This window comes from Delphinapterus leucas, chromosome 16, assembly GCF_059928025.1.
Source record: "Delphinapterus leucas isolate spDelLeu-1000000601 "Yukka" chromosome 16, BTC_Dleu_Yukka2, whole genome shotgun sequence".
NCBI lineage: Eukaryota > Metazoa > Chordata > Mammalia > Artiodactyla > Monodontidae > Delphinapterus > Delphinapterus leucas.
In genome coordinates this window covers 61,955,670-61,981,016 of record NC_143144.1, presented here as the reverse complement: position 1 = coordinate 61,981,016, position 25,347 = coordinate 61,955,670, and the positions used below count along the sequence as shown (strand labels likewise).

At 51.6% G+C, this 25,347-nt stretch overlaps 1 protein-coding gene across 1 annotated transcript; it reads left to right on the top strand.

Annotated features, from left to right (window-relative positions):
• The first annotated feature begins 347 nt into the window (after nucleotides 1-347).
• Nucleotides 348-22,725, top strand: CALHM3 (calcium homeostasis modulator 3). Its single transcript, XM_089897363.1, is given in 6 exon segments — nucleotides 348-1,068; nucleotides 16,338-16,683; nucleotides 18,633-18,667; nucleotides 18,670-18,887; nucleotides 21,569-21,842; nucleotides 21,845-22,725. Coding segments are annotated over 6 exon segments (1,833 nt in total). The 3' UTR covers nucleotides 22,084-22,725.
• Nucleotides 22,726-25,347: the final 2,622 nt, after the last annotated feature.

Sequence of the window (25,347 nt, the reverse complement as noted above, 5' to 3'; positions counted from 1 at the left end):
CTGAGGGGACTCCAGTGACGTTTCTGGTGCTGGCTGGGAGAACTGCGTAGACCCCACGCAACACCATCCTCCCTGATTTTCACCGTCATCACTAGCAGCCCCCCACCTCCAGCGCACCTCCATGGCCGAGGTGCATCTCCCATCTCCAAATACGCACAACAGGTGGCACCTGCCCGGCCTCGCCAGCCACACCTCTCCACCTCTCCCTGCCCCTCCGCCTGCGCCCCAGTCCTCCAGCTGCGCCCGGCCCCGGCGGAGCCTTACCTTTGATGTTTTGGGGGTGGCCCCGTGGCGCCCGGTTCGGGTTTCCTCGGGGCAGAGAGGGGATACTGGAGAAGTTGTTACCCATGGCATCCGGCCCCAGGGGGTTCGGCGCTCGCGGGGGGCAGGCGAGGCTGAGCAGCAGAGGAGGTACGGTGTGCAAGTGTGTGCGCGCGCCGGCGCGCGCGCCGCCGGGGGAGGGCCCTGGTGGGGCTGCGGCAGGGGGCGGGCAGGCCGCTCCTCTCCTCCCAGTCTCCGGGCTCCTCGGTCCTCGGCGGGGCCTGCCCGCCGCGGGGGCCCTCTACCTGCCTGCCATTTTCCGCGGCGGGCGCGCCCCTGGGCCGGGGCTGGCGGCGCCCGGGGCTCCCCTCTTCCTCCCGCTGGCGCTCCGGTTCTGGCTGGTAGCGGGCGGCGCGGTGGCTCCGGCGCGCTCCCCCGGGGCCATAGAGTCAGGGCCCCCGGAGCGGGCGCTCAGCGGCTCGGCCTGCCCGGAGTCTCGGCGGCTCGGCGCCGGCTGGGTCCCCGCCCGCGGGGACGGCCGAGGCTGCAACGTGAGTGGCGCCCTCCCGCCGGCGGCTCGGCATGGAGCGGGGCTCCGAGGAGCGCGGGGTGTGCTGGGCGCTGCCGCGGTGGTGGGTCTCCCAGGGCCGCCACGCTCCAGCCCCCGCGGGGTCCCTCGCGCAACCGCCGCCCCCGCCCCCAGCAGTCGCCAGGATTCCCTCGCTCCGGTTGTTATGGTGACAGCTGCGCCGGTGAATGAGCGTCTTAGTGACACGCGCGCGCCCGCTCAGCCAGATGTGGCCCCCGGTGCGCCGCGTTCCCGTCTGCCACTAGTCCTCCGCGGCCCGAGGGGGGCGGGGGGGGCGGTCCCTGGGCCCGAGTTGGGGTCAAATATCCGGCAGAGATTGAGGCTCCAGGGGTTGGGTTTATTCCTCTCACCAACAGTGGAACTTGGTCCTGAAAACAAGAGAAACTGTACAGCAAGAATGGTGAGTTCCCTGGGTGCCAGGCCCGGGGCGAGGTAGCCCTAAGTTCCAATTTCTCTAGCACCAGGTTCAGCGCCTGGCACATAGTAAAACTCCAGAAAAAAGAATTTTTATGGAGTGGATGGATGACTGAATAAATGAAGTGAGATGAGGAATCCCAGCGCTTGACCCTTCGCTCTCAGTCAGATCCAAGGGGCGCTGGGACAAAGGCTCAGTACAAGAACACCAGGCTGTTCAGTTACTGGACACATAGCGTTGGGGGGCCTTTAGATGAACACAGACTGGACCTAGGAGGTGGGATGGAGGGCCAAGGTGCAGGAACAAATCTCAGGGACAAACCGTCAGAGAACCACCAAATCTGAACCAAGTGTCTCTGTCAGCTCTCAGAGGTGGGGGCCTCTGTGGCCTGCAGCAGTCAACGAAGGCTTCCTGGAGGAAGGGGTCTTCAGCATATCACCTGTTCACATGACTCATCCATCCTGGAGCTCAGCACTGCTACCAAGGACCTGCAGGAAGGGAAAGGGAATCATTCTCCTCCTACTTAGACATGGGGGCATCTCCTTCTGCCTGTCTTATCAGGGCTAGAAGGTGAGACAGGTTCCCCCCAGGACAGAGAATCTGCCTTCCTGTTCCTCTAGATCACCTCTAGCTCCCTGACTCGCTACAGCAACTCTGATCCAGAATCCAGCGAGGACGTGGGCTGGCATCAGGCATCTCGTCCATCCTCTTCTGGAAGGTTCTTTCCTCAAGTCTCCATATGACAGCTCCTCAATATTCAGGCACAGTTCTTGTGTCACCTCCTGACCTTCCCTGACTGCCCGCCCCAGCTAGAGAACCCTCACCATTCTCAGTCATGTTCCATAGCATTACTCTATGTTATCTTCTGGAATTAGTTTGAAAGTAGCCTTTCCCCCTGGTTTCTGTTGTGCCTCCCCCACTAGAACATAAGCTCTGTGAGGGGAGAGAACAGGACAACTCCATTCACCATGATGTCACCAGTCCCCAGGATTATGCCTAGCACATGACAGACTGTCCAAAAATGCTTGTGGAATGGGTGAATCGCCCTGCCTGCCAGCAGAACTCCACCGAGAGCCCTGGGAGGAAAGCCTCTGAACCACCATTTTCTCCCTGCCCCGCCCTCCACCCTCACCCCATTGCAGGCATCACATCCTTAAATGCCTGGGACTCCAGGCGAGCTAGAAATATCCTTGACAGCTGCTCTCTGGGGTCTGGAGGGAAAGACAGCCCCCACCCCTGCCCCCAGCCTCTTAGATGCCCAAGATCATGTGCCCAGCCAGCTGCAGAATGGACGTGGCAGGTCAGGGGTGCTGTCTTTTTATGGGCGTATCTCCCCGAGGCTCACTCCAGCCGATGACTCATGCATCAGAAATCCATGGGCTCTGAATGGCAGCACACTCACACATTTGCACACACACCTCTACACTCTCTCACACACTCACTTCTACACAAGCGCACACACACTCTCTTGCACTCATATACCCCCTGAAGTCTGCTGAAATGAGGCCACTGTGGGCTACTGCTGGCATCGGAATAAATCTGAAAACTCTGTATAGATGAGACTAATTCCCCCGGAGTGTGGGCCAAGTGCAAGCCCTTGGTAGGATTTGCCGACAGTGGCTTGCGCGGAGGCTCATCGCCTCCTTCCCTTCCTCAGGAGGAGGGGCTGGGGCATAGGCCAGGGATGGGGGTGGGGTGAGGCCCCGAAGGTAGAGGATGGCAGGGAGGTCACAGGCCCCATGTGGTCTAAACTTGGGGCTGTGGGCCAAGCAGGGGAGAGACGGAGGAGCTCAAAGGGAAGGGGAAATGAGGGGACCAGACACCGGTGCCTGCCTGAAGAGTCCAGAGGCTCTGCAGCTCAGGACAGGCTGATCCGGGGGAGCCGCACAGGAAGGTGAGAGGCATTAGGGACCAAGGCAAGGAACTGAGGGCAGGACAGAAATGTCCCCTGATCCCAGAGGGTTGAGGAGACAATGAGAGTATCAACAGGGCTGGGATTAGGGTGAGACAAGGGAGGCCTCCCTGGTGTGAAATGTAAGGAGGCACTGGCTCTCAGCATCGTGCGACACCAACCCTGCACTTGCTCGAGCTCAAGCGTGATGCCTCTGAAATCTTGTACCCCATGTCACCTCCCTAGACTGGCCCTTGATTTTCCCAGGAGTTCTGTGCTGTGGGAGGGGACACCACTGTCAAGTGGCAACTGGCTGGAAGTCTCTGGCCAGGCAGGGACCTAGAGGAGGTAGGTGTGGCTGCATGGGACCCAGAGCAGCTGAGGCTGACCCCTCTGACAGGTCCTGTGCCTCAGAAACCCTTTCCTGGCAGGGGCGGTGGTTAGACCCAGCTCAGAGGAGCAAAGAACCGCAGCACACCCCTCCTGCTGGACCCTGGATGGAATCCCTGAGGCCTTCAAGCCATCCTTCACCAAGGTGGCTGCCAGGAGGCGGGGAAGCGGCCTGTGCGGCCGAGGGCCCTTCCCAGCCCCAATCAAGAAGGGAGGAGGGAGAAGGAACCAGCCAGGGAAACGGCTGGCTGGATGAAGTCACTGTTTTGGTGGCTTCAATGGAAGCTATTAATACCCATAAGGTGGTGCTCCAGCACCTGTCACCGTGGCAACCCCACCTCCCCAGCAGTGTAGATTCTGAAGGCGCTGCCCAAGGGGGTGGGTGTCAGTGCGTTGTGTTTGGCTGTGTGTACACATGTGTCCGTGAGGGTGCTGTGAGCTCTCACACCAACGTGCAGGAGAGGAAGGACCCCAGGCAGGGACTCAGTGTGGAACCGAGGCTCTTTCAGCAACAGCTCCCAGTCCCCCCTTCTCTCTCCCTCGTTTCTCTCCCTTCTGGTTGGCTCCCTTCTCTCTCTCCCTCTTCCTCCCCCCTCCCCCTCTCCCTCCCTCCTTTTGTCTTTCTCCCCTTCTCCCTGCCCTTCCCTGCTTCTCTCCATCCCCATCACTTTCTCTCCTGCTGTCTCTCTGCCCTTGTTGCTCCTTGCTTGGTCTCCTCCTGCTGGCTCACCTCTCCCTTCCCCTTCTTTCTCACTCTCCACAGCTCCCAGATCAGTTCAAGTCTTGAAGCGTCTCCATGTTGATAAAATAATAAAATATTTGACTGAGAACCTCCTTTCTTCCTTCCCCGAGCCCCTGGAGACTGAGCCCAGAACGAGCCACAGGGATGGTCCCCCACCAGGCAGGCAAGAGTGGAGTTCATCTAGGCCAAGCCAGGCTCCCCTAAACTTGAGACCACCTTCGTCAACAGCATGACACTTCCCTCCCTGTTGAGAAACTAGCCTTAAAACAGAAAACAGCCACAGCCATCCCTGGCTGAGATACAAGGCCCCTCTACCATGCTCTGAGGCCCAGCCCATAGTTATCAAGCCATCAGAAAACATGTACAGAAGTCCTGCTTGAACTGCAGGGGGCAGCTGGACATCTTAGATGGGGAGATCCCTGAGTTCATAGTAGATTCTTAACAAATATTTATTCTTAACAAATATTTATTCAACAAATCAATGAATCAATAAGGCAGTGAATTAACCTATCAATACAGCCACCTAGTAAGCCCAAGAGCCTTGTGCAGAGCAATCTTTCTGGCCAGTGTCCTTCTCAACAGTACCTTTGCCACAAAGTTTTCCCTGAGACCAGGCCTTTCCTCTGAAGGATGGGAGTCTTTGCTAACCATCATAGCATGGAATGGCCACCTTACTGCCCTGTTCCCAGGCGCTTTGGGATTCAGCTTCATTCATCGCTCCAGTGACCGTATTGAGCACTGCCTGTATGCCTAGAACTGTGCGAGGTGCGGTTTCATTGCCAACACTATGGGGAGCCTGTCCTGTGCTCTTGTGTACTCCAGTCGAGTTTCCTACCTCCCAGGACTAAGTTTAGGGCTGAACACACTAGTAGTTCTCAGTATTGTCAAGACGTCAGTTCTTCCCAACTCGATCTATAGATTCAATGCATCCCAAGCAAAATCCCAGCAAGGTATTTTGTGGGTATCAACAAACTGATTCTAAAGTGTATAGGGAGAGGTAAAAGACCCAGAATAACCAACACAATATTGAAGGAGAAGAACAAAGTTGGAGGACTGACACTACCCAACTTCAAAGTTTACTATAAAGCTACAGTAATTGAGACAGTGTGGTATTGGTGAGAGAATAGACAAATAGATCAATGCAACAGAATAAAGAGCCTGGAAATGAACACAGCCAACTGATCTTTGATGAAGGAGCAAAGGAATATAATGGAGCAAAGGTAGTCTTTTCAACAAATGGTACACGAACAACTGGACATCCACATGCAAAAAAGTGAATCTAGACACAGACCTTACACCCCCACTCACAAAAATTAACCCAAGGTGGATCACAGCCCTAAATGTAAAATGCAAAACTATAAAACTCCTAGAAGATAACATAGGAGAAAATCTAGATGGCCTTAGGTTTGGTGATGACTTTTTAGATACAACACCAAAGGCATGAACTATGAAAGAAATCACTGATAAGCTGAACTTCATTAAAATTAAATTTTCTGCTCTGCAAAAGACACTGTCAAGAGAATAAAAAGACAAACCACAGACTGGGAGAAAATATTTGCGAAAGACATATCTAAAGCAGGCCTATTCTCCAAAATATACAAAGAACACTTAAAATCCAACAATAAGAAAACTCAATTTTTTAAATGAGCCAAAGACCTTAACAGACACCTCACCAAAGAAAACATACACATGGCAAATAAGCATTTGAAAAGATGTTCCGTATCTTATGTCACCATGAAAATGTAAATCAAAACAATGATGCCAGGACTTCCCTGGTGGCGCGGTGGTTAAAAATCCACCTGCCAATGCAGGGGGCACGGGTTTGAGCCCTGGTCCGGGGAGATCCCACATTCCTTGGAGCAACTAAGCCCGTGCTCCACAACTACTGAAGCCTGCGCGCCTAGAGCCCATGCTCTGCAACAAGAGAAGCCACCGCGATGAGAAGCCCGCGCACCGCAACAAAGAGTAGCCCCCGCTCGCTGCAACTAGAGAAAAGTGCAGGCGCAGCAACGAAGACCCAATGCAGCAAAAAATTAAATAATTAATTAATTAAATTTAAAACAACAATGATGCCACAGCACAACTATTAGAATGGCCAAACTCCAGAACACTGACAACACCAAGTGCTGGTGAGGACGCAGAGCAACGGGAACTCTCATTCACTGCTGACAGGAATGAAAACAGTACAGCCACTTTGGAAGACAATTTGGTGGTTTATTACAAAACGAAACATTCTCTTACCATATGATCCACCAATTGCACTCCTTGGTACTTACCCAAAGGAGCTGAAAACTTATGTCCACACAAAAACCTGCACGTGGATGTTTATAGCCACTTTATTCATAATTGCCAAAAGGTGGAGGCAGCCAAGATGTCCTTCTGTAGGTGAATAGATAAATAAACTGTGGTACATCCAGACAGTAGAATATTATTCAGCGCTAAAAAGAAATGAGCTATCAAGCCATGAAAAGACATAGAGGAACTTTAAATGCGCACTACTAAGTGGAAGAAGTCAATCTGAAAAGACTACATACTGTATGAAAAGCATCACTATGGCAGGAAAAAGATCAGTGGTTGCCAAGGGTTAGGGGGAGGGAAGGATGAATGGGTGGAACACAAAGGATTCTTAGGGCTCTGAAAATACTCTGTGTGATGCCATAATGTGGGTACATGACATTATACATTTGTCTAAACCCATGGAATGTACATCATCAAGAATGAACCTTCATGAAAACTCTGGACTCTGGGGTATAATGATGTGTCAATGTAGGTTCATCAGTTTTAACAAAGGTACCACCCTGGTGGAGGATGTTGATAATGGGGGGGGACTGCACATGTGTTGGGGCAGAGGGTATATGGGAAATCTCTGTACCTTCCACTCAATGTTGCTGTGAATCTAAAACTGCTCTAAAAAATAAAATCCATTTTTTTAAACTGGATCATCTTGCCCCCCTCCTGTAGTGCACACACACTGTAGACATGAGTCTCAAACTCAGCATGCATCAGAATCATCTACAGGGGGAGGGACAGGGGAAGAACGTCTAATAAAATGCAGATTCAAGGGCCTTGCCCCGAGAGATTCTCGTTCAGTAGACTCTCATGCAGGTCATTAACTGATCACACTTTGGGAAACTGTGAACATGGACATGTGTTCTAGGTGAGAGGATAATGTTCAAAGAATGCCTGCAGGCTTTCCTGGGGAAAGTTGGGGCCAGACCAGCACAGGCTGCCACCCAGGCAGGGCTAGTCACGTTAGAAGGTAGGGCAGGAGGTGGCTGTACAGGGAGGGGTAACACCTGCTCCCTCCTCTGCTCCACAGACAGACTTGCCTCCTGGGAGGCAGCCCCTAGGTCCGGGACTAATTGTAAGATCTTCACAGACCCCCAAACTCTTATCTTTGGTGCCTAACTCTATAAGGTCAAACGTAGTAAAATATACTACACCCCACGTTAAACATAATTTTCCTGTCTTAAACATTTTGAAAGGATTTTTTGTAAATTTGGCTTTTGAAATCACTGGACTAAAAGGAACTCACTGAATTTAAAATTGGTTTTATTTCTAAACAATCTTGTATGTGTTGGAGTTCTTGCCAAGTGAGAAAAACCTACGATTGTCTTCAAATGTAATGAAATATTTATGAGCACTCGTTTAACAGTTAATGAAGTTGCCACAACATTGTTTTATAGACATTTAAGTAAACATTTCTTAATTTTGATTTTGAAGTTTTCCTTTCATAATTTTGAGCCAGTAATATTTTTTTTCCAGTCTTAAGCAGATCCTTAGAAAGCACCTACGCCTAAGTCCTGGGCCTATAGTGCCTATGGATAAAATCCAGGCCTGAGACCAAGCATTCTTAAGATTGCATCTAAAAGGACAGATGGAGATTCCTGCAAGAAGCTGAAAGAAAAATGTGCAAAACCAGAAAGAGGGCCACATGTATCCCTGTTTGGAAAACTTGTTTAGTAATTTCAAACAGCATCCCTTGACCCATCTCAGGGCCACTGGCTTAGGTAATACTGACAGGTGATATTTACGGAGCACATAGACATACATACCAGGCCTTGGTCTAAGCAATTCATCTGTATTAATTCATTTAAGCCTGCTAATAACCCTATGAAGTAACTACTATTATTATTATTAGCAGCAGCAGCAGCAACAGCATCTCCATTTTACAGATGAAAATCCTGAGGCTTAGGAAAGTTAAGATACTTGATTAGGAGCTGATAAGTGAAGCACTGAGGTTCAGCCCTAGGACGGTCTGAGTCCAAATCCCTGCGATGCTATGCGTGCCCCAGGATGGGATTCCTTTAGGTGCCAGCCTGAGGAAGACACCTGTTGCAGGGGAGGTGTCCTCCCTGAGTTCCTGAGCCAGCCTCCTCCCACCGTAGAGACCCTGAAGACTCCCAGGGGCTTTGGCTCAGCTCTCTGGAAGTTAGCCAGGAAGCACATAGCCACTAATGAACACGAAATAGATTTAAAAATAACAAAACTGAACTCAAAGAAAAGTGTTCAAAGTGAATGTAATACCCCAGCATCCTCTTTCTCTCACAGATGTTTTAAATGACCTTTACTTGGCAGGAAGGCTTTTCTAAGAACGTTACAAAGATCAGAGAATCATACAAGAAAAGTATGATAAATAGGACCACATAAAAATTTAAAACTCCTTCATGGTAAGAGTTGAAAGACACATAGGAGCCAGGAGGCACATCTCCAGTAAGTCAACAGCCTTCAGTCAGTTCAAATGCCCTTCATCCCTAGACCCAGAATGGGCAACAGACGTTTCTGCACTACTGCTGCCAGGGTAGCCTCCCACTTCTATCCTCCTTTCCCAAGAGACACCCCAGAGGCACTCGCTTGTTCCGACCTTCACCCTTCACCCAAAGGCGCTTCAGGGGGACCTCTTTCCAATGAGAGCAGCCTGTGGAAAGTTTTCTCTCAGCCAGGTGAGCGGGCTTGTGTGTCCCACTGTCTCTTCCCTCCTGTCCCTCTCAAGTTCTCTCTCTAGCCACCACTAGGTGGCGCTAGACCTCCATTAGACTCACCTTTGTCTCCGGCAAACTTTGGTGGGGGGGTCCTCGAGTCAATCAAAACAACTTTAAAATGTTTACAGGTTGCTCTTTTCCTGTTTCAAAACGGGAAGAGAATTTTGGGGGGGGCAAATATATCTTTATAGCTTCCATTAACCACGTCATTATAAAGAAAATATGTCAATTTAGAATTAGCCCTACTCTGTAGCCACCCAGATGCTACCCTCTGGGCATGTTTGCTTCACTGAAGTCACTTTCTCATCTTTCATCCTGAGACTGGATCTCCAGCAGAAGAGTCCTCCCCATCACAGACACTCTCTCCCAGGACGGAGAGAAACTCCCCAAACTTCAGGCAAGTGGAGGTCCTCTCCAGAGCACCCCAGTTCGCACTGTGATGCCCCACTGCCTGCGTCTGGTACCTGAGGTAGGTACCTGTGCGTGCCCAGCACCAGCACAGCACCTAGCTGTGGGCTCTGCAGATGCCCAGTGAACAGCTGTTGTCATGTGGCCAGAGCTTGAGGGTGTGCAGCCAATGCACCCAATCACCCTCAGAACTGGGACTTGCCACTCCTGGCCCAGGGCTCTCCCAAACACGTCTCAGAAGTCTCATGAGCTTGTGGGCACAGGCAACAGGGAAAAGGGGGGTGCCCAGGGTTACTCTGACTTTCGTATTTATGGAGTAAGAGTAGAATTCAGAAACTCCAGCTGGGTGGGTGTCCCCTCCCCCAAGAGCACCTCACCTGTTTTTGCCCCCAAGTCTCTGCATTTGGCCCGACATCCATGTCTGATGCCACCACTGGCAGGACCTCCACACCAGAAAACCCGCCCCCCTCACAGGGTCTGGAAACCACTTCGTTTCACTTCGGTCAGAAAATCCATTTTTATAGATTGTTAGGGATGTTTAAAAGAAGAAGGTGAAAATATTATAAAACCAGGCTTATCTGTTTCTTGTTCTGAGAAAAGGAGTTAGAAATGTATTGTGAACCAACGCAACTGTTCCATATTCTGTAACCTGTAGGATGAGAACCCAAAATTAAAGTAGAAGAATGTTAAGGTTTGAACTTGGTTTTTTATTTTGTGTGAGTCGTATATTTCAATCCTATTTTTTTTAATGTTTATCTATTTACATATTGAAACTTATTTTAAAATCCATAAATCTCCTGCCCAGAATACTTCTGTTGATCTTTTTAAAATAAAGTTCACATGTACATTGTTTGAAAAGTCAAACAGCACAGAAAGGTATAAACTGGAAAGAAAATAAAGGTCTCCCCTGTTCTACCACCCAATAGTATTAACTGTCTACATTTTTTATATATCTTTCCAGCAAAAAGTGTATGCACAATACCAAAACTTTTACATATTTATATTTTTACTCAGAAGGGATTATGCTATGCACAGTGTACTAAACTACATTTTTTTTAAAAAAAACTTAGAATCTATCAGAGTTCTTTTCATACGAACACACACAGATTTGCTTCATTCTTTTAATGACTGCATAGATCCCACTTTATGGCTGTGCCATAATTTATTTAAACAAATTATTAAACATCCCCTATTGATGAAATTCGAGTTGTTTCCAGTTTTATTGCTATTAAAACAAATCTATCATGAACATCCTTCCTTGTTTATCTTGGCTATTTCTGCAAATCTATCCATAGGGCAAATACAGAGCTATGTAATTGTTAGGTCAAAGGGCACGTATATTTAAATTTTTGCTTTAAATATATTGCCAAATTTTTCTAGGAAAATTCGTACAAATTTATACTCCAACCATCAGTGTATGAAAGTGACTATTTCCCTAAGCCCTCATCAACATTGGGTAATATCTATCTTTTAGTTTCTAAAAACTTAGTTTAAAAAGGCACCTGCTTGTTCAGATACATATTTAATTAAGAATGAGGGCTACAGTCCTCACAGGATTTGGGGCCGCGTGCCCTCCCCTTTCTGTGAACAGCCTGTTCACATCCTTTGCCCATTTTCTCACAGGATTGATCATCTTTTTTTTATTGATTTGTATGATTCCTCTGCAAATTAAGGAAATAGGGCTTTGTGTGGCTTGTGTGTGGAAAATGCCTTTTTTCCGTTTTTTGTTATTTTCACTTTGCTGATTGGCATTTTGCCCACAGAAGTTATGAGGCCCACTTCATCCATCTTCTCCTTCACAGCTACTGAATTCTGTGCTCTGATCACAAAGGCCTTCCCTAGTCTCTGATTGTGAAGAAATTCACCTACATTTTCCCAAATGATTAGCCAGTTGTTCTAATGCCATGTGTCAGAGTTCCCCCCTTTATTTTCATTCTCCTTTCAGTCCCTCAGAGGCCATGTGGCTCTACACAGTCACCAGAGTGGAGCCCACAGAAGTGCCATGTTGCTTTCAGCCAGGTCTGCCAGAGAAGACCAGAAAGGCCTGTCCCCTGGATCCCACAGAGGCCTCTGTCATTTGGTAGAAGAGAGGCAGGTCTGTCAGGGACAGAGAGGGCCCCACAGCTCTGAGATGCGAGGCAACAATAGCCTCCCAGTCCTGAGAGAGAAGTGGGACACGCATCCAGTGTCTTCCTTCTGAAGAAACCCCAGGGGAGAGTGTGTTCTCTATACAGAAAGAAGAAACACAGCCACGCCTGTATTTCTGAGGACACACATGCTACACACCACACACACACTCACCACACACACATACTCACCGCACACATACACACACACACACACACACACACATCGGACACACTGACTCCTCCAGTAGGGGGCACCCTGTCCTAAGGAGCCCTCTCCATCACAGGAATTCCAAGAACAGTCAAGCCAGTATCTCTCGAATACCCAGATTCCTTTCGAAGGAAATAAAAATATGGAGGACCCCCAAGAATATATCTCCAAGACCCCAAGTTGAGAAAAAAAGAAACCAAAGACTTGCTGTATAAAGATCTTCCAACTGCAAGTTAACACGTGTTTAAAACTGCTAAATAGATTTAAGTCAGCATTAAAATGAAAATCTGATTTTTAAAAATTTTCCCCGAATGAAAAGATCTGGAAGAACACAGCTGCAGAGCCCCAAGGTAGGGTAGGGAGTTGAGAAAATCTGATCTGAGGCATTATTCTGCAGCAGATCTACAAGTTAATATTCCTTCCACACACATGAGTAACATAAACCTTTCTCTCCTATTTTTCTTCGATTTCTGCCTCTCCTTGTATATCAGGCCCGGCCTCTGGGCAACAAAAGACGATCTTCCTTCCTTTTGCCTTGTCTCTTAATCCCTGTGAGTTTTTCCAGTAAAAATACTTATAATTTTTACTGGGAAATTTTAAAAATCATTATTATAAAATAGGCAATTTAGAAAATACAGAATTTTTGTTTAATGTAAAGCCACCTGCTCACCCCGAGAGGTAATAGCCCTTTAAGACGTGGTGGGCTTCCTTCTTGCCTTTTTCTTTGCTTGAATGTTTTCCAGTAAATACCCAGCAAGGGCCAGTGCAGTCACATGACCCAGGCTGACCTGGCAGGGCCATCTTGCCTCCCAGAGGTTGGAGCTGTGAACAGGCTGGCCTGGGAGAGACCTTGTCCCAGTTTCCTGCAGTGTTCCCTCAGAAACACTGTCCATTCTCTTCCGGAAAAATCCCTAGGTTAGAAGCAGCTGGGGGCCCTTTGGCCACCCTCCCCTCCCTGAGAGTAGAATGGGAGACAGTGGTGCTCAGACCCTCCCAGCCCATTTCTCGCCCCTCCATGCTCGGTGGGGGGCCCAGCGCTGGGGTTCAGGGTTGAGAAGCAGGGTCTTGCGCGGGACAGCTCCGTTTCCTGGCAGCAGCCCAGAGGGTGACTAGGGCTGGAAGGCACAGAGGAGGAGCACATCCTTCCTGGGCCTGTCCCCACCAGGCTGCGTGACCTCTCGGACAAACGGCCTGCCTCTCCAGGACCCGCGCCAGGGCTGTGCTGGTGCTGGTGGTTCTCTGCTAGCTAGGAGCCCAGGACAGGGAGCAGCTTGAAGGGCTTCTCCATTATGCCCCCGCCTCTCCTCCCCGCAGAGCCACACTCGCTGCCTCTGACGGCGCTCCCGCCCTCTCCCACTCCCTCCCCACTTTCCCTCACACAGGTCATCCTGTTTCACAGGACCTGGACTAGCACACGGACTGGGTAAGATTTAAATAAGATATAAGACCCGGGTTTCCGTCTGTCGCTACCTCATCGGAAGTGGAGACTGCACAGATACTTAGGACATTTGCAGGACATATTGGGGATGGTCTGACTTAAAATACAGGCTAAATGATCTACACAAAATTCATTTGCAGATCCCACGGGTCCCTCAAGCTGCTGGGCTGTCATCTCTCAGAGAAACGGAAACACAGTGAGCCCTGTGTCATGAAGGTTAAGAGAAGAGAGAGACTGGCCTCAGATGGGAGTCCCAGAGGCAGCCTGAGCTGCCTCTCCCCCAGCAACCCCAGGGCTCCTGGGCGAGCAGGGCACCCAGTGCTTCGCTCACAGCGTCCCTGGCTGTCTCCCGAGGATTCCCAGGCGGGCCAGCCAGCACGTGCCCGTGTGGGCAGCAACAAGTCTGGAAGGACACACACTGATGCAGTGACAGGGAGACTTGGGGGGTTGCAGTCAATATATATTTTTATATTAGATATTTTATCTAATATATTATATATATATTAATATAATATATATAATATATAATATTACATATATAATATATATTTTATATTAGATATTTTATCTAGTATATTTTATATAATATACTTTTATATTAGATATTTTTTAATGTTTCGTAATGGTGTGTTTAATCAGAAAAAAAAGATGCCGACATTTCCATTTTCTAAAAGTTTGAGCGTACGGGAAGAGGGGTGGTCAGTGCAGCCGCTGCAGTCAAGGCAGGCTCCGTGGAGACCGGAGGGCATTGCTGGGCCCCTGAGCCGGAAAGAATTCAGAAGGATGCTTACCTCACATGCTCCAGAGGGATGGGGGTGGGGAGTGGCACTCATGACTGTGAGGACCCGGGGTCTGAGGAATTGCTGATGGCATCCCTGGGAGTCCCACATGCCCACTGGCCCAGGCTGGACGGAGCAGGGCAGGGGCCAGTAGGGTCAAGGCCATCCCAGTCCCTGAGGTTTTCCTTTGTTCAAGGGTAGCGCTGGGCTAGGAGTGAGGGAGCCAGAGGGATGGAGATTGAGGAGGAACCTGAGCCTCACCCACCCCCAGCCCAGGCTCCAGGCCAAGCCCATGGATCTGTGACCCAGGAACGGAGCCTGGGCTCCTGTGGCTGCTTCCACTCCTCTCCCCACGTCAGGCTGCCAGTGTCAGGACCGGGGGCCAGTAAGACAAGGGTGCTACAGGGCGGGCCGCAGGTGAGAGGAGGGAAAGATAGACAGGAAGAGGCCACAGCACAGAGAGAGGGACAGAGACAGAGGGACACACAGAAAGACTCAGAAACACACAATGAAGGACACAGGGGGTCACACACACAGAGAAAGGTAGAGTTAGAGATGGAAAGAGGGACAGGATAAGAAAGAGACAAAGATAAGAGCAGGACCTACATTCCATTCACCTCCTAGGAGCAGAGAGGGAGGCAGGTACAGGTCAAGGAGTGGGCAGAGAGGACAGAGCTAGAGATGCAAAAAGGGGGTCTGAGTGTCAACGTCACAGGGAACAAACATCTACCACCCGTGCCGTCTGCCTGGTACCCTGCTGGGGGCTGCAGGGACGGGCAGCTGTGGGTGCAGGGCCCGTCCTAGCTGGGAGATCCAGCTCCACACCTGGGCGAGAGGAGAAGCAGGCTGGGGCGGCCTTTCCAAGGGCCAAGCGGGAGGAGAGGTTCCCACAGAGCTGAGGTCACCAGGGGCATCTCGGTGAAAGAGCTGCATCTGAGTTGCCTCTTGAAGAGCAGGTGGGAGGAAGCGGCACGGGTTCTCCAGCGGGGAGGATGCGTCAGCAGAGGCATGGAGATGGGAGGACATGTCTGGGTATGGCTAGGAGGGCCTTGAACGCCAGGCTAAGGAAGCTGAGGGGGCCCTGGTCACACCTGAGCGCAAGAGTGATGTAGTGGGAGCTGCGCTTTAGGGAGACCTGGGCCAGTCGGTGGCCAGAGCTGAAGGGCAGCAGAATAAAGTGGAGGAAAGGGGTGCAGGCACCCATGAGCACCCCCTGTGCCCTCTCCCGACACCCCCTGTCTGACACTACATTCAAGCAACCCCAAACTGCCTACCCACACCTGGCTGCTTCTCACCTCCATGCCCTTGTCCAGACGGTACTCTCTGTCTGGAAGCCCTTCCGTTCCACGACCCTGGCAAACACTGAAACATGGTTTAAACTCTCCTCAAGAGACTTCCGGGAAGGCTTCGGGCAGGGTAAGGCGCCCCTGGTGGTTCCTCCCAGCATGAAAGCCAACGTGAAATCTCCCTGGGCTCAGCTGAGTCAAGTCATGGGTTTTTTGTTTTTTGGTGTTTTTTTTTGCGGTACGCGGGCCTCTCACTGTTGTGGCCTCTCCCGTTGCGGAGCACAGGCTCCGGACGTGCAGGCTCAGTGGCCATGGCTCACGGGCCCACTTCCTGGACCGGGACACGAACCCGTGTCCCCTGCATTGGCAGGCAGACTCTCAACCACTCAACCACTGCACCACCAGGGAAGCCCCAAGTCATGTTTTTAACCAAGACAAGAAAATGTAATTGGCTCCATCAGCGCCGTGGTCTTACCACACCCAGAATTTGCCTGTCCCCCCACGGGAAGCCCCAGCAGCTGTCAGGCATCGGTATCACAATCCTGAAGAGGGAAGGGGTGGAGGAACAGGGCGGGGACCATCTGCCTAGAGGTGCTTTGGGCTGGCTGGTCACAGAGCAGTGACTCATCCCCCCAGAGAGGAGGGGAGTAGCAGTGGGGGGCAGTCGGGCTGGCCAGGGGGCCTTGGTGGAGAGAGCCTGCTCTGCCCTACACTCCTTGGCTAGACCCCGCCTCCTCCTTGTCCCCTCAGGCCCTTGGAAGACGAGGAAGAACCTCCCGCAGCCCCGGGCTCGCCCCCAGCGGGGCTGGCATTGACCAGGAAGGCAGCTGAAACCTCCCTGCCCGCCACCCGCAGCTGCCCTCTACCCAGGCCCGGCCACGGATAAATTCCGCGCGCTCCTCCAGCACTTCCAGTCCAGCTCCGAGTCGGTGATGAACGGCATCTGCCTGCTGCTGGCCGCGGTCACAGTCAAGCTGTGCTCCTCCTTCGACTTCAACTGCCCCTGCCTGGCGCGCTACAATGCCCTCTATGGCCTGGGCCAGCTGCTCACGCCCCCAGCCGCCCTTTTCCTCTGCAGCCTCCTGGCCAACTGGCAGCCCGTGGTGATGGTGGAGGAGAGGTGCCGGCCTGCGGGGCACCGAAGGAAGGACCCAGGCATCGGCAGGTGCGGTCCCTCGCCACCCAGGTCCCCGTGGGCATTGTCAGGGGCTCTCCCAACCACACAGGCACTGCCAGGTGCCAAAATCCCAGTGACCCCCGTGGGTATTGTCAGAACTCCCCCACCCACCCCCATAGGCATCCTCATTTCCCCTAGGAAATGATACCAAGACATATCAGTTCACAGAGACCGATCTGCCAGTTTCTACTCTGGAAACAGATATTTCTGATCCTGTCATCTGTCACCTTTCCATGCCCAGTGCTGGAGACGCATGAATGATACAGGATTCCCAAGAATTATCCAGGTCACATCTGTCATGCTGGCCATGGATTATAACTCCCCACATGCATGAAGGACCATCCCATGACGTGCACAGCCGTGTTGCCGTACGAGAGGCATCATTGGCTTGAAGGCTGCATCCCCTCTCCTGCAAGCTCCCCGAGGGCAAGCACCTCACCTGCTGTATCACAGTGTCCTCAGAGCCTCGCACCTGGTCGGTGCCCTGATCAGCTGATTGAGTTTAGCGATTCATAATGCTCCCTGGCCCACTGGGAGCCAAGCTCTGTGCCCAATGCTGTGTGTGCACCGCCTATGAATTCTCACCTCGGCCCTGGGTTGGCTCCCGTCTTGGACCCATTTTTAAGGATGGGGGACTTGAGGCACAGAGAGGGTGATTCACTAGGCTGAGCTCCCACAGCAAAGAAGAGGCTCAGATTCAAACACAGCCCAAGCCAGAACTGCTGCCCTGTTTTAGACAAAATAAGTGCTCTAGATCCATGGGCAGTGGCAGGAGGGGCTTGGTGGGTTTTAGCTCACTCACGATCTCCTCCGCTCCCCTATTCTTTGATGTGGACAACTGAGGTGTTCTCAAGGGTATGTAATGTAACTTCATAACAAGTCCTGGGTTCCACCTTCTAACCACATTGCCCCCATAGAAAATGCTGGATCCGCCCCTGCCTACAACATATTTATAATTTGTTGGCCATGCACACACACACACCCAGCCAGCACACACCATCTTATGTTTTGTGTACAACCCAAGTTAAAAACCTCTGCATTCTGTGCACAAGCGGCCTGTTTCATGTTCCCCAGCGGTTCCAAGCTCCCTGTGATTCAGCCACGCAGGGAGGGTCACATTCACTAAGTGTGCCCTTTACCTTTTCCTCTGGGGTCTAGTGGGTATAGCTCCACTGGGCTCCTGTCCTGTGACCAACACCCAATCCAGGCCACTAGACGGGCAGAGCGGGTCAAAAGCGGCACCTGGGGACAGTCAGAGGGTGGCTCCCGGACACTGCGGAGAGGTGTTTAAGGTGCTGTCTCTGGGAGGGTTATTCCACGGGACCCTCTTAGTTTAGGGTCCTCCCAAAAGCAGCCTCTGGGAAGAATGTGATAATATGTAGGCAACTTGGGCTCAGTCCTTCTGGGGACCCTCTAAGAAAGTGGATAGAACACACCTCAGAATCGTCCCACCGAGGATCCTGGAAGCTGGGGTTCTTATCCACCAGGCCCTGCCCTCTTGGATTGAAGGTTGATTTGGGAACATGACCCTCCAGCACTTCCAGCCTGCACCTCTGGGAGCAGAAACTCTTCCAAAGTCCCAGGCAGAGCCATGCAAGTGGTTGAGGTCAGAAGCTCTCAGGCCCTCCATATGAATAGGAACTACCCACCAAAGCTCTAGATGCTTCTGGCCGGGACAGGGCACCAACAGAGTCTGCTACAAAGCTAGAGCAGGAAGAATACCAGCTCCCCCGTGTTCCAGTCCTGAGACTCCCGGGACCCTCAGCCCTGCTTCTTCCCTATCCTCTGCTGCTCGGACCCGTAGCCCTTCCTTTGGTATAATCACACCTGGGATATCCCTCCTCCTGGGAAGTCCATCCCTGCATCTCCCCTGTAGCCTTCCTGCTGCAGCTGAATTCCGGCTGCCCTTTGCGCCCCCTTCCTTCCTCTGCTCCCAGGTATATGTTCTCCTCTGTGCTGTAGAGAGCACCGGCCGCCCCCTTGTCTGGATCCTGCTGGCTCTCCTCGATGGGAGCTGCTTCGTGTGCGTCTTCAGCAGCTCCGTGGACCCCGACAAGTTTCTAGACTTTGCCAGCATGACCCCCAGCCAGGTGCAGCTCTTTCTGGCCAAGGTGCCCTGCAAGGAAGATGAGCTGGTCAGGGACAGCCCCGCTCGGAAGGCAGTGTCTCGCTACCTGCAGTGCCTGTCACAGGTAATTCGGGTGGTCCTCTCCCAGCCCTAGGAAATGTCCTGCATCGGTTCCGAGGGGCCTGGAGGTACAAATGGTTTCCTGAGGCCCCTCCCAATGCTGCAGGCACAACCATGGAGCATGTGGTCCCTGGGGGGATCAGGAGTGTTACTCACACACAGGACAGTGTTGGGCCTTAGGAAGTGGGGACTCCGCCATCAACGCTGACTCACCCCAGGGTGGATGCCAGGTGCTCGTACCCTCCGGGAGCCCACTAGACTCATCCCCAAGTTGGATGGCAGGAAAACACTGGAGATAGACTGCTCTACCCTGCCACCACCCCATACACACACTCTGCTCACCCCTCAGAAATATGATACTAATTACCATTTATTAAGCACATATGTGTCAGGCACTGTGTTAAACATTTCATATGCGTTACTTCATTCAATTCTCAAGACAGTCCTATGAGGTGGATGCAATCATGACCATCCCATTTTGCAGATGAGGAAACTGAGGCTCTGAGAGTTTAGTTCACAAGGCCAAAGTCACAGTTTGTAAGAGGCCGGGCAGGGATCTGAAGTGCCATTCCTCCAAACCCTCTCATCCACCTCCCTACAATGCAGGCTCCCCAGATGTCCGGCTCCCCACAGGGCACAGAATCCATTATCCTGGGGACAAACCCCAGCCCCATCCCCAGCCCAGGCTCCAGATTCCACCTCCACCACTCCGAGAGCCCAGCCTGGGCTGTGTCCCCCCCAAAAGTGTTTACATGAACCCACCACATGCAGAACATCACTGGAGCTACAACCCAGCACTTTGGGGTGCCAGGACAGGCTTGTGGCAGATGCAGGCCCGTGGAGTGGCAGAGAGAGGACCAGTGCTCAGGATACACTTGGTTCTGCTTCAGACTGTGACCTTGGCCATGTCCCTCCCGCTCTGGGCCTCAGTTTCTCCTGCCAAGTAAATGGAGGTCTGGTCTCCTCACCTTGATGTCTCCTATGGATGTAAACACTGTAGGCTCTCACTAGTTCCCTGGAAAGAGTGTAGAATTCTCAGTCAGACCAGGGTTCAAGTCCTGACTCAGCTGTAAATGATCAGTCACACTAAATGCCCCTCCAGGTAAAATACTCACACAAGTATTTTAAATTTGGAGTGGGGGGAGGGAGGACCTTGTAAGAGGCCAAATGAGAGAGTTTTGTCGATCACATCTGCAAATGATAAGGATTCAAACATGTCTTTGTGGTTTAGAGGAGTGATATCTCTGCTCCAGGTCCACACGGTTGCTCGGGTCTTCAGCAATGTCTCAATACCTTTGGCTGGGCAGAGGGGAGGGCGAGGGGCTGGCCAGGTGGGGTCTCCAGCCTCAGAGAACTGCTTCCAGCTTCTCCTCACGCTTGGCCTGGAACAGTATTCCCTGTTCACATCCTGTAAACTATTGCCATCCTTCAGGTCTCAGCCTCAACCGCACTGTCATCTGAGCCCTCAAGTTCAGGTTGGGTATCGCCCCTCTGATTTCCCACAACCCCCGATACATCCCTCAACATGGTGCTTAGCCATTCATCACCTATTTCATTGTATCTTCCACTAAAGTGTGAGCTCTGTGAGAGCAAAGACTGAGTCCTCAGTGTCTTCCCCAAAATATAGGATGGATGGATGCATAGATGGGATGGATACACATATATAAGCACGGATGAAGAACTGAATAAAAAGATGAAAGATGATGGGTGGAGGGACGGATGAATGGATGGGAGTGCAAAGGAGGCAAAACTTGACCTCCACCCACCTTAGGTTTTCAGCTGAGACTAACAAAAAGACAGATTAACAGGAGGAAAACAAACAGTTTATTATTGTGTGCAGTGATCATCATGCAGGAGAAACCTAAAACAAAGAGTAACTCAAAAAAAAGAAAAAAAGAAGAAGAAAGGGTCACTCAAAGCGGTGGCTTAGAAGTATGCTTATATAGCATCTTCAGCCATGAGCAATACCATTGCAGAGAAATGTCAGCACGAGGGAAAGCAGCTTTATGCTTCCAAGGGTGGAAACTGTGGGAAGGTAAATAAATACATGGGAGGAAACTAATGGAGTAAGGTTTGTTTGCGGATTCCTCTGCTGCTGTCTCTGGGCTGATGAGAGTCTGTCTCCAGCAAAAGGGGAATTTACATCCTGCCTTCAGGCAGAAGGGGAGGTTGCTCCTTCTTAATTGTCTTCAGCTCAAAATAATTTTTATGTCAAAGAGGCATATTTTGGGGTGACATATTCTTGTTCCCTTCAGGAGGAAAGTTGGAGGGATGAATGGCAGGTGGATGGATGGTTGGATAGATAAAAGGAAGGAAGGATGAGAGTATGGGAACATGAATGGATGGGAGACTAGATGGCTGGTTAGGAAGGAGGATGATGGACAGATGGAAGCATGGTTGAGAGGATAGCTGGATAGAAAGACAATAGATATACAGTCAGATAAGAGGATGGATGCTTAGATGGGTGGAGAGATCGTTGGATAGAAAATGGATGCAAGGATGAAAGAATAAATGGGAGGAAGGACAGATGGAGGTGGTTGGTAGGATGGATGACTTAGTGGGAAGATGGATAGATTTGAAAAAGGATGCAAGGGATAAACAAAGGGAGAGACTTTGGAACATCCTTGCCACATTGTACAATATCTGTGTCCCGCCACACTCAACCTCGCGCTCCCCACCCTCCAGGCCATCGGCTGGGGTATCACCCTGCTGCTGATCGTCGTGGCCTTCCTGGCCCACTGTTTGAGGCCCTGCTTCGACCAGACAGTCCTCATGCAGCGCAGATACTGGAGCAACTACGTGGACCTGGAGCGGAAGCTCTTCAACGAGACATGCTGTGAGCACGCGCGGGACTTCGCACACCGCTGTGGGCTGCACTTCTTCGCCAGCATGCAGAGCGAGATGCGGGCGTGGGGGCTGCCCCGGGACTCCGCGGGCAGGGGTCCGGAGACCCCTGAGATGCTGAGCCCCGCGAGGGCCTGGACGGTGGAAGCGGGAAAGCCCACCCGCGTGCAGTCTCCAGTCAGGAGCAGGTGGACCACCTCCTGAGCACCTGGTACTCCAGCAAACCACCACTTGACCTCACAGCATCTCCTGGACTCCGGCGGGGTGGCCCCAGGCACCAGGCCGCCCCAGCACACCGACGTGTAAGGACCCTGGCCGTGTCCCCACGTAAAGTGCCCGCTCTGACAAGGGTCTGAGGGCTTTCCAGGCTATGGGGAGCCCAAGGCAGGGCAACCTAACCCCTCTTGGCCTCCTTCCCCAAAATAGCCCAATCTCTGGCCTAGTTTCTGGGTGTGGCCCCCTGTGTGCTCTAAAGCTGCGCTTCGCGAGCTTCAGTGTGCTCGCTGTTCACCTGGGCTCTTGTTAAATGCAGCTTCTGATTCAGTCTATCCAGGACTGGGGCTAAGACTGCATTTCTAACAAGCTCCCAGGTGATACTGATGCTTCTGGTCAGCGAACCAAATGTTGAGTAGCAAGAGTCTAAATAGATCTGCCATGGGTTCTGGGTCCTAGATGTCCAGATTCTACATTTAAAATAATAATAACGACAATAGCACATGCTTGTATGGTGCTTAGTATGTGCCAGTCATTATTCTATTCTATATATAATTCATTTAATCTTTACGATAATCTAATGAAGTAGGATGATTATTAGTCCCATTTTTTTGAGGAGAAAACTGAGGCATAAAAGGTTAAGCTGCCTGAGGTAACCCATGTAAGAGCTGGAACTTTATCCCAGGACGTCGGCTCTAGAGTCTGCTCTGAGCTACTACGTTAGTCTCCCCTCTAGACTGTTGGTGTGTGTATTTGTTTTCAGTGCTCTGGTTGGGTTTCCTGCAGCCTCCAGCAAGATTCTCTGAGCGAGCTCAGCAAGCCCCGCTTGCTGAGTTCCTCTTAAAAGTACTAATTAGTGCCTCTTGCTGACTACTGCTGACGAATAGTTTTATATATTCCTGGCAAGGGGATTTTTCTGTTTTTGAATGTCAAGGGGGCTGACCCTTCCAGCTCCCATCTTCCCAAGTCCCAGCAATTCTACTCCTAGCCCACTAAGGCTGAGCAGCCCTTTAAGATGCTGTTGCGTTTTCAGCCCAGCCTTCTGCTCACCTCCAGCTAGCACATGCTTCCTCCCTCACCCCTCTACTCCCCACCCTCCCCACCACCTGCAGCCTGACCCCTGAGCTTAGCCTCTCTTTCTAAGGCTGCCTCGTTCACCAGGCATTCGAGGGGTGTCTACCCACTGCCCTCAGCAAGAAGCTGGCATCCTGGTAAGGATTTCCCCAGGGATACAGTGTATGGACCAGATCTGCAAATCAGGGTACAAATTAGGTATCTAGGCAGCCCTAGACATCTCCACACTGAACAGGAACCCCAGGTGGCTCTGCAGATGCCAGTGTTTAAGAATCTCTGGGCCGGGCTTCCCTGGTGGCGCAGTGGTTGAGAGTCCGCCTGCCGATGCAAGGGACACAGGTTCGTGCCCCGGTCCAGAAGGATCCCACATGCCGCGGAGAAGCTGGGCCAGTGGGCCATGGCCGCTGAGCCTGCGCGTCCGGAGCCTGTGCTCCGCAACGGGAGAGGCCACAACAGTGAGAGGCCCGCGTACCGCAAAAAAAAAAAAAAAAAAAAAGAACCTCTGGGCCAAGTGTGGGTGTGGGGTCTGACTCAGGGATGAAGACCCTTGAAGCACCAGGGTTAAATCTTGCTGGAAGGACTGCCACTCAAGCTCTAGCAGCCCAAACCGGAAGCGTTGGGGGAGATCTAGCCTGTGAGCTCCTCTGGGTCTCTGCCCCTCCCTGATGACTCACTCACCAGACACACACACACACACACACACACACACACACACGCATCCTGTTATTGTGCTTGGTGGCCACAGACATGCACAGACTTGGGTTCACCCCACGCTTTTCTGGTCCTCAGGGCATGGGGGCAGCACAGGGGCCCCTGGATGCCCTCCTGGAGCCCAACCCCCTCCATATCGGGCAATCTCTGTTCTCCTGGGTGCTTGCCAAGGGACCTTGTAGGATGGACAATCCCTGCAGCTCAGCATTTCCCCTCCCATCCTGCTGTGGTCAGGCCATGTCAATGTCTGAAATAGTACTGGGGTGGGGAAAGATTTAGGCAAAGTGTTAGCAGGGATTGGGGGAAGTGGGGGAAGGGAGGAGGGAGACCTTGGACATGGTCCAGTCAGCAGGGGTGAACTCCAGCCCAGGGAAAGGAGGCTCAGGGCCCCTACCTTGGGCTGCAAGGAAGCAGCATCTGGACCAGTGAAAAGCCACTGAATGCAATCTATACTCTTGCTTTCTTATACTGAGCACTTATAGGTGCCTACTGCATAGAAAGCACTATGCCAGGGAGTAGGGAAGAGAGGATACACAGATGATATGCCCCACCATCAAGGAGCTCACTGTCTACTAGAGGGACAGAGATGGGTATAGACATCATTATAGGGACTTCCTTGGTGGCACCGTGGTCAAGAATCGGTTCGAGCCCTGGTCCAGGAAGATCCCACATGCCGCGGAGCAACTAAGCCCGTGTGCCACTACTGAGCCTGTGCTCTAGAGCCCACGAGCCACAACTACTGAGCCCTCATGCCACAACTACTGAAGCCCAGGCGCCTAGAGCCCGTGCTCTGCAACAAGAGAAGCCACCTTAATGAGAGGCCTACGCACCACAACGAAGAGTAGCCCCCGCTCGCCGCAACTAAAAAGAAAGCCGGCACGCAGCAACAAAGACCCAATGCAGCCAAAAAGTAATTAATTAATTAATTAAAAAATAACTGTAATCAAAATTCTAGTGATAATGAGAATAATGGGTTTAGAATCCAATCAAGCTGTTTTTTTCCACGTATTTTGCAGAGTGTATATGTGGTTAGAGCAGACACCTGAAGCCAATTTGGGCACCACGAAAAGGGCACATCGGCTACAAACAGGGAGCCGTGTCCACTATAGATGGAAGACAGAGATTCCAGACAGCCTTTTGGAGCCACACTCCTCCTGGACTCCTGGCCTCATTTGCTGGGTCTCTCTCATCCTACTCTCCACCTGTGGCTGTGCCCCTTGGGGGTCCCCAACAGGGTCCTCCAGGGGCCACCAGCCTGGATGCTCCAGTTACCCAAGGCCCAGGTTGAGGGCTAAGGGGAGCAATATACTTCCCCACCTGTATCCTGCTTGTGACACACTAGCATTTCTACCCAGACTCGTAGAGCAGGAGAACCTCATTCAGCTGGAGGAGAAAGGCAAAAAACCAAAAGCAAAACACACTTCCCTGCCTCCTCCTCCACCCACCCTCCTACCCCCAACTCCCACCTGGTCTGGGTTCAAATCCCACTCTTTCACCTACAAGTTGTGTAACTTTTAGCTGGTGCTGGGAAGGAAGAAAACTTTCCTCTACGCTTCTAGGTTCTTCTGGCTTGTTTAAGAATTAAATTGAAACAAGGCAGATGAACAGGAGGAAATCTAATT